We start from the raw sequence: 10,054 nt of genomic DNA, 5'->3' as shown, positions 1-10,054 counted from the left end.
GGCCTGGGCGCAGCGTGCAGCCGTGCAGCGGTGCAGGGGTGGGTCTCTCGCGTTGCCCGAGGGTCGCGGCGCAAACAGTCCCTACGCTGCCAAATACGTACAAATTTAAACCTTGTTTGTACTAAATTGTAACGTGGGAACATTTTCAGTCCTCTCGACTCTCGACGAGTAACCGGTAGTAGTCCTGAGTCCTGACGTCCTGTGCGTATCTCTCAAGATTTTGTGAGATTTATGAGCAGAGTTTTTGTTTTGATTTCCTTGCTGGGAGCAACATCTGAGAGAGACTGCGTTTCAGTCATTTGGCATAGCGGCTGGCCGGCTGCGGCTGCTGCTGCGGCTATCGTCGTCGGTAGTCTTCGCTCATCAAGATTGGAATTCTTTTGTGTTCGCCACTTCGTTTCACTGCGGATAATAATCACGCAACTGGCTGGACTGCTGCAGACTGCAGCACAGTCCATGGCCAGCAGTTTCGGCAATGGGGAGGAATAAAAATGGCCACACCTCGTCCATTACCGCTAGCTCATCTCGGATGCACAAAAGCAGCCTTGGAATTACACCTCGAAATATGGAGTTGGGTGATTATTAAACCGGACGCCCTTGATTTTGCGGCTCGGCGCCGGTCTTGACTTGAGCTGGGCTAGCACTGAGGCTACATTACAACCACGAGACCGAAATCATAGCCGCCGTGATCGAGGCTTTTCTTCTCGCTCGGATAGAATAGAACAACTTCGGTGTAATCTCTCCGTTAGAAATTACTACTCCTGTTTAAAAAAGAGTTATTAGATGGAAAAAATATAAGATAAGAGTCTATCTTTACATAACTATCCATACGTATCTATCTATTAACTATATTTATGATCTAGAGAGTCAGAGTTATATCACTGAGTCTCTTTAGTGTCTTTTGTATTTGAAAAACCGAACCAACGTTCCCTTAAGGCTATTCTCAATGAGAATTTCACAACATTCTTTACAACACTGCCACAGTGAAACGAAATAGATTTTCTACCCTATATTTTCTAGATTATTCTTAACATCCATGGTATAAGTTGACATGCTCTTTTAGAATATATAGTTGATAGTTGTTTCAGCTAAACAAGTTTTAGTTTTTTTTATAATTATTAGTTCACAATAGCTTTCTCACATCTCACGACTAAAATTAGATTTTCTGAAATTCAAAGTTGAACCAAACAAACCCTTAATTATTTAATCAGCCCAATCAGTGCTGATTTGGTTGGCTCGCTACTCGGAGAAGAAGAAAGAGAAAGAGATGATCCAGTTGCAACGAATCGAGGATCTCAAATAGTAACCCCGAAGATGCATCAATGACGTCCCCCATAACTCCATCGCTGTCGTCCTTGGGAGCATGGCAGTCGATGATGGCCCCTGCGAGCAGACAGCAACCTGAAACCTGCCAATCGGCCAGCACTACGGCGACACTCCAGGACATACGGCCATCTCTTTTCGTCCACCTTTATCCCCGGTCTCTCTCTCTCTCTCTATATATATCCGCCACTGTATCCTGCCTAATCCCTTCCTGACCGCCTACTAATTCAGTTCTATTTGACGTGGTCCATGCATGCATGGTTGGCTGGACAGGCAGATACATATACGCACATCGTGTACTCGGCATGTCCCGTGGAATCTTTCCAGTGTTAGGTCAGGGCCATCACTCATCAGTCATCAGTGATACAAAGGTCCGATCACCGGCGAATCGCGGGTCCGATCACCGTGCATGCCAATGCCGGCCGCCGGTGGCCTAGACACACATGTATATATATAGCAGCAGGTAGCCAAATGGTGTGTGTGTGAGACGGCATAGACAAATGGCCACACGAGTTTTGTTTAGTGGCAATACAACAAAGCCTATGCCTTGGAGCCATGAGCGGCGGCACATGGAGCTAGCCCCTCATATGCATGGCCGCAAGCTCCGCGCCCATTAAACTATGAGGCACTGTTTTGAACTCTGAAACTGGCATGTGCAGGACTGTAGTGGTGGCTCAAGCAGATTTTGTTTATTTATTTATTTATTTATATTGTTTTTGCGAACGAGGCAGAAAGAGAGGGACAGAAACTAGGATCATATCAGTGCAGGTTGATCTGCGAGTGTGTCTGGTCAGGGTTCCTGGTGTGGCCGTGATGATGTTGAGCAAGCAGCGGAGCGGCGATAGACGACGAGAGGTGGCTGGGGCTGGCAACGGCCTGCAGAAGTGGTGATTATTTTGCTCCGAGGGAGAGAAAGCGATGATGGCGACGGGCATGGCGATTGTGTAGGGTGCCAAACAAAGACGCTCCAAGACGGAAACGCCAGCCTTTACCGGTCACCTACCTGCAGGTAAAGCGGTAATAAAAAGACAGGTTTTGGTAGTGGAGAAGATAAACAAGTTTATCTATCGTCCTGCACGAAACTCACTCCGGCAGGCTGGAGAATGCGCGGATGGATGGATCCAATCCAGGGCATCTGCCACGTGTGGCTCCCTCCCTAGCTGGCTCGATCGGAGGCGCGGGCGGCAGCGTGGACTGGCAACCGACGGACACGACGCCCTGCCGGCGAGCGCGACACGGGTGTTCATTCGGCGACGGCATGTCTCCGCTGTCTCTGTGCCCCCCTCTTGCGATCTCGCCCGGACCCTGGTTGGGTTCACGTCCGCCCTTTTCCGCCTCACGCGCCGATACGGCGATACGTATCACATTATTCACATGCGTGTCGATGTGCAGCTGGTGGCGACGTGGCAAAGCTCTACCCGGGTGACGGCTGGAGCAGGGAGATATGCGGGACACGAATAACGGAATAAGGGAAACTAAGGGGGTGTTTGGTTTGTAGAGACTAATGTTTAGTCCCATTATTTTATTCCATTTTAGACTATAAATTGTCAAATTTAGAAACTAGAATAGAGTTTTAGTTTCTATATTTAGCAATTTTGTAACTAAAATGGAATAAAATGTAGGGACTAAAAATTAGTCCCTAGAAACCAAACACCCCCTAATACAATAGCCGTGTGTTCCGACGGTATTTGATGATATTTGATAGTATTGGTTGGATGGATGCGACGGTTAGGCGACACAAAATCATCTCCATAAAAAATAAATATCAAAGTAGACACAGTCACGACCGTCGTGAGCTAGTCGTGTGCCAAAACATTTTTAACAAAATTCCCCACGCAATTGCTCATTGTATCAAAAGAAATATACTCATTCCGTTTTAAAATAATAGTCATTTTAGCTCTTATGTTTCATATCTATATTCGAATAGATAAAGATAAATCTAGACACATGTATAAAACATATGCATCAAATATTATATAAACTCATTAATTAAAGCGCGTGGAGGTTGTTGCGACGACGGTTTCAGAAGAGGATGGCGAGATTGGACCACGGATTGATTATAATAATGTATAAGGATTCTTTTGCAAAATACATAACCATGGAACCATAATAAATGGTGGTTTATAATAGTATAGATAGAGAAGAGAAAGTGTGATCTGACCTGTCCATCTCAATCTCACTCGTAAAAAAAAAGCACTTTCGTTCCTTCACAAAGCGTGGTCGTTTAGTCGTCCAGGTGTATCCAAAAAAAAAGCATAAACCTAACACACCCGTGCAAGCGCCTATTTTGGGTAGGTTTTGAAACCCTTCGTCTCGTATAGGGACACTACTCATCGAAACCGTAACGCTCGGACCTGGCTGCTTTCTAGTGATGTTGTTTTTTTAATACCAACTAGATGTTAGTTGTTGTGATCGGTGGGAAAAAAACTGTTACGAATTATATGCTGTGAAATACTTGTAGGTTGTTTGGTTAATAATTAAATTAGCTAGATTCTATCTCTATCTCTTTATCTGTCTTGAAACAAGTGAAAATGTTATTTTTTAAAAAGCTAAAAGCTAGTGAAAGTTAAAGGCGGAGTTAAGGTGCTGCGAAGATTTAGTCTACCTAAAAGCAACTATTTCTCGAAAAAAGTTTCTGTTTAAAGCTAGAGCTCCTAGAGGTGGACCAAGTTTGGGTGGAAGAAGTTATAACGGATAAGTTGAAAATTTTGAAGTGAAGCTCTCCTAAATAGGGTCTAAGTAGTATAAATTTGCTTTAGATACAGTCACTTGGGATGGCTCAACTCTACAAACATGGTACCGGTAACCCAAAGAAATGCATGCATTGTTGAAACCAACAGAACGGAGCAATTAATTAATGCTCACTGTCATTACATTAGAGAAATAGAACGCTGCATAGACTTGTAGAGAAAACAGGATAACAGAGCCCAGACTCGTAGAGTGCACCGTCTCACATGCATGGGGACACAACACAATCTCTTGTGCACGATATTCTTAAACACAGACCGAAGAAAACACCAACTTTTTAGTTCTGAAATAAACACTCCACACAGACCATCTAATATAGAACCAACCTCCATCAAATCTGTACTAAATGGGAATTACCAAAGGCGTAGGAAATCTATGCTCTCGTTTATTGAGTTTGCCATTAAAGCATATATATATTCCATTGAAGGAACTAGCTACTGCTCCGGTACGTACGGTGGGAGCACCCCTTTGAGAAAGGAATCCAATAATATTAGTGCTCTCTCGGGCTGGGAGGATGGAACCATGTGACCAGCTCCTCTCACAGAGGCAAATGTGAACCCTCCCTTGTATTGTTGAACATACCCTCCAACCTTGCAAGCACAAACACCAGACAGAATTCATGAGCCAAACTTGTACACACACACACAAACACGTAGATGGAGGTGTATAGAAGTCACCTCCATGTTTACTGTCCACGGACGCCATGGAGTTGTGATGCGAAGCTTAAGATCGCGGATGGAGTACCTCGTCGCGGGTAGTGGGCACACGGTATCAAAATCCCCACTGAAATTGTTCCATATAATGGCATTATTTTGTCATCAGCTGTATGCATGCATGATGCATATTATTACTGCTATATATATACGTGAACTGGATGATGCATGGTTTGTTGTTGCCACGTACAGTTATTATTATTACCTAAAAATCCAGACCGGTAACTTGTTCTCGACTAGCCATGAGATCGTTGGCACCATGGAAGCCGGTGAATCCGTCCAGTTCAGGTTTCTGCAAGAAGGCACGCACGTACGAGTTTGAGGTGAAACGAAGGACCAGAAGATGATCCAGAACCAGAAGAGACCGATCTTACGTACGCGCATCCTGACCAGGTCGTTGGTCTAGCGTGGAGAGCAACCTGCACTGCCGGGTCATTGAGGTAGGAATAGGTGTAGTGGTAGCTGCACGGATCAGGTAACTGTGCACTGGTGGGGTAGTACGACCCGCCGTTGGCCGCGTCAACACAGACGGGAGCGTATATGTTGTAGTAATCAAGCTGCCCCGCGTCCACCGCCTGCACGGCGCCATCGCACGCGCCCACGTCCGAGTCCGAGTCGTCGTCGCAGTGCCTGGTTATGTTGGCGAACACCTCGTCCGACATCAACCCGTGGCTCCAGTAGTAGTCAACCTGGCCCTTGAAGTTCATGCGCCAGTCCAGGAGTGGGTTCCCAACCTAAAAATTAAACGCATGCATGCATGCATGCATGCATGTAGATTTATAATAATTAAGTATAGTAAGAAGATTAAACATCATCGATCAGCTATAGCAGCTGGTGTGTGTGTAGTGTGTACCAAGATGCCCCGCAGGTTTATTATGGCCGTCTTGGCGTCGTCGTAGGAATTCTGGATGAGGATGGTGGCGGCGAGCTCGGGCACGTAATGGCCGGCGTAGCTCTCCCCGGAGATGTAGAACGGCCGGCTCTTGTACTCCGGGAAGCGCTCCAGCCAGTTCACCAGGAACAGGTACGCGTCGTCCGCTGCCCTCTGGTCTCCGCTGAGGTCGTAGTCGGAGGATGTGTTGGAGTAGGAGAACCCAACACCCGCCGGCGATTCCAGGAAGATCACGTTAGCCACTACATGCACAACGACTTGCCAACTTGAGCACAACAAAAGTGATCGAAGCAGACTCTCGCGTACTATACGGCGTATATACTACATGGTACATGCATACCGTTGTTCCAAGCATTCTTGTTTCTGCTCAGCGTCTTGTTGTCGCTGTTTACGCGGAACGGGCCGAGCTCTTGCATCGCTCCGATGCCAAACGACGAGCATCCCGGCCCTGTGGACAGTTAATTAATTATTTAATTATACCAAGTTAATTGCTGTTAATCCCTCCTCTCCCTACCTCCGTTGAGCCACAGGAGGAGCGGCTTGGACGCGGCACCCCGCGGCGCCTCCGCCAAGTAGTAGAAGAGCGCCCGGCCGTTCTTCTCGTCGACGGTCACGTACCCGCTGTACTGGTCGAAGTCGACGCCGCCGTCCGGTTGCCCCGGCAGCGCAGCGATCTTGTCGCCCGCCTTCATCAGCGCGCTCTGCTCGCTGCCGGAGTACCCGCCTGCTCTCAGGAGGCCGCCGACGACGTTATTACTCACCTTAAACGCGCCCTTGTCGTCGATACGACTACGAGTACTGCTGTCCCGCCTGGACCGGATGAATTTCTTCAGCTGATCCCCCTCTTGGGACGCGTCTGCGCGCAAATGCAACTGCAACTGCAGTGCAGCGGCGCAGACGATGAGCAGCGAGACGTACAAGAGGTTGTTGCTCCTCATCTTTAGGTAGTACGGCGTGATGAGATCGATGTCTGTCTGTGCGTGATTTACGTACAGCTCCCTTGGCATGCATGGGGTTTATATATAGGGTCCCTGGTGAAGGGAAGGGCCTCGAGAAGCTTTTCGAAATGGCAGTTATTTTGGATTCTTCATTGGCTACGTTTCGAGTGCAAACGAACAGCGGAAGATGGCAATGGTTTCCATGGGAAAGGACATGCTCTTGCCGGCATTATTTTTCTCCTTCTTCTCTTCTCTTGATCGGGTGCTGCCGTCTACTGATCGAGCACTCTCTTATATTAACAAACAAAAGCAAGCGGGGCCGTTAGGATTTCTTGTTGTAGTGTAGTCTTTGGTCCATCCGAACAGACCAGCGGAAGATGGCAATGATTTCTTGTTGTAGTGTAGTCTACTGAGCACTCTCTTATTAACAAAAGGATGCATGGTGGTTTGGGAGGTAACCCATGGCGATTTGCATATGTTCGCGGAGGCCACCAGATGTATGATTAATGGCGAGAGAGCAGAGCATCCGTTTCAAAACTGTACGAGACCCATGGCACAAGCAACATATATACATGGCCAATATTTGCGCCGTTTGTTTTCTTCCGAACGTAGCTGCGTAGAATGTCACACTTGGGAATCAATACTTTTGTTTCACATATTCACAGGGCTGTGGTTACAGAGTAATTTCAAATAGCGCAGCCAACATATAGATGCTTTCAAATTTAGGCTTTCAGTCTATAATAATATGCTCGACCTACCGCAACAGACCCGCACCCCATTACCTAGTTTTTAGTTTAATCTTCAGTTTGCATTTATTGGCTCATATTTGGTAAGGGTTGAATTGCTTTAGGTGTGTTGACATAAATCACCAAAAAAATGGGAGATTGAAAGATAAATGTGTCGTTTGTCCATTTCTAGATGTTTTGGTGATTAAATGCCTCAACACACCGCTTTAAACTAACACTCTCTATATAAGCATGAGCAGAGATTCATAAAATGCAAATCGAAAACAACACATCCAAATGAGTTGAATTGGAGGGCCAAAAGTTTAACTTTGAGCAAATCATCATAAACACAAGGTTTAAGCGTTTGGATAAGTTGCACATACCCTCATTTTTGTTTCTAGCACTTTGTTTTGGCTATTAACTAAGTTTTGCAAAGAAAGTGTGAAAGTCGCCTAGAGGGGGGTGAATAGACGAAACCTAAAATCTATAACTTTAAACACGCACTAGAAGCCAGGGGTTAAGCGTTAGAATTAAACTCAAGTCAAAAGAATGTTTCTCTTGCTAAGAGTTGCTCAATCAATGCGGATATCGTTTAGGAGCGAACTCAAATTAATACTAGCAAGAGAACTATTAGAGAGGGGAAAACAAATCAAGTGAAGATCAAGCGAGTAGACACGGTGATTTGTTTTACCGAGGTTCGGTTCCAAAGAACCTAGTCCCCGTTGAGGAGGTCACAAAGACCGGGTCTATTTCAACCCTTTCCCTCTCTCAAACGGTCACTTAGACCGAGTGAGCCTTTTCCTTAATCACACGGGTCACTAAGACCCCGCAAGGACCACCACACTCTTAGATGTCTCTTGCTTTGCTTACAAGCACTTAGAAAAGAAGTGAGGAAGGAAAAAAGGCAATCCAAGCAACAAGAGCGCAAATGAACACGAACACTCTCTCTCTCAAGTCACTAAGCGATTGAGATGAATTCGGGACTTAGAGAGGGTTTGATCTTTGCAAATGTGTCTTGGAGTGAATGCTCTAGCTCTTGTATTAAATGTGATCTCTGAAAAACTTGGTTGCCAAAGGTTGTGGTGGTTGGGGGTATTTATAGCCTCCAACCACTTGGTAGCCGTTGGCCAAGGCTGCTGGCGATGGGCGCACCGGACAGTCTGGTGCGCTACCGGACATGCACTGCGCACTGTCCGGTGCACGCCACGTTAGCATATCTGTTAGGGTTCTGAGCAGTTGATCGTTGGCGCCGTTTGTCTTCTAGTCACACCGGACAGTCCGGTGTCACACCGGACAGTCCGGTGCCCCTCTGTCTTTGCTGCTCTGACTTCTGCGCGACACTTTGCTGCACTGTTCATCCTGTCAGTCGACCATTGGCGTGCAAGGAGTCGTTGCTCCGCTGGCTCACCGGACAGTCCAGTGAATTATAGTGGAGCGCCCCCTGGAATTTCCCGAGAGTGGCTGGTTTGAAGTTGTACGGCCTAGTGCACCGAACACTGTCCGGTGCGCCAAACAACAGCACACTCAACTCCTTTTGCTCCAATAGAATTGTGTCCCTAACTTGATTCTTTTTTGGTTTATGTTGAACCTTATGCACCTGTAATACATGAGTTCTAGACAGACTAGTTAGTCCATGTGTTTGTGTTGATCATCAACCACCAAAATTAATTATAGGAAATGATTAACCCAATTTCCCTTTCAATCTCCCCCTTTTTGGTGATTAATGCCAACACAAACCAAAGCAAATATAGAGTGCAGAATTGTAACTAGTTTGCATTTAGAATGTGCATAGGTTACTTAGAATTGAACCAATTGAAAGTATCACTAAGAATCAATATGAGTGAATGGATTGCTTTTCTTTTATTTAATATTTTGGACCACATTTGTACCACTAGTTTTGTTTTTGCAAATCTTTTGGAAATCTTTTCAAAAAACTTTTGCAAATAGTCAAAGGTATAGGAATATGATTGCAAGAAGCATTTTTGGGTTTTTAAAATCCCCCCTGTTTCAAATGCTTTTCCTTTGACTATTTAATTGCCCCCCTGAAAAAATTCTCCCCTTAGCTTTTAAGATGGTTTTTGAAAAAGATACCAAGTGAAATTTATACCAATTGAATTTTTTGTGTACTAATGTGAAGTTTTGAAGATAACAATTTGAAATTTTACTTTCACAAATCAATTGAACACTTAGATGCCAATTGAAAAACAAATGTATTTCAAAATTTTTAAAAAATGGCGGTGCGGTCCTTTTGCTTTGGGCTTAATACTTTCTCCCCCTTTGGCATTAATCGCCAAAAACGGAGAACTTGAGAGCCCTCTTGCATTTTCTCCCCCTTTATGGCCTAATACCTTCTCCCAAATGGTAATATAATGCGAGTGAAGAATCATACCATTGAGAGTGATGTGAGTAACGGCAAAGGATAAGTGATACCGTCAGAGTTTGGAGTGGAAGCCTTGTCTTTGCCGAATACTCCATTTCTCTTTCAATCTAAGACTAATCATAGAGATATTCTTGAAAGCACATTAGTCTTAGCCTTGGCACAAGAAGAATAAGACATATGCATTTGTACCATATGAAAGAGATATGATCAAGAGTATATAAACTAGCTATTTGTGCAATATTTCAATCAAAATTCTAAGAATCAAGAATATTTAGCTCATTCCTAAGTTTGCTAAAGGTTTTCTCATCTAATGGCTTGGTAAAGATATCGGCTAA

The 10,054-nt window shown here is 45.2% G+C and overlaps 1 protein-coding gene across 1 annotated transcript; it reads right to left on the bottom strand.

The window, feature by feature from the left end:
- Positions 1–4,505: 4,505 nt before the first annotated feature.
- On the bottom strand, positions 4,506–6,581 carry LOC103632915 (uncharacterized). The gene is made up of 7 exons (XM_008654625.2): positions 6,191–6,581; positions 6,017–6,124; positions 5,638–5,918; positions 5,163–5,518; positions 4,990–5,076; positions 4,749–4,854; positions 4,506–4,661 (listed from the first exon to the last, which is right to left on the bottom strand). Exons 1-7 carry the CDS (start codon positions 6,366–6,368, stop codon positions 4,506–4,508), a joined length of 1,272 nt encoding a protein of 423 aa, XP_008652847.1. The 5' UTR covers positions 6,369–6,581.
- Positions 6,582–10,054: the final 3,473 nt, after the last annotated feature.

Source organism: Zea mays, chromosome 7, assembly GCF_902167145.1.
Source record: "Zea mays cultivar B73 chromosome 7, Zm-B73-REFERENCE-NAM-5.0, whole genome shotgun sequence".
NCBI lineage: Eukaryota > Viridiplantae > Streptophyta > Magnoliopsida > Poales > Poaceae > Zea > Zea mays.
This window is presented reverse-complemented; position numbering and strand designations above follow the sequence as displayed.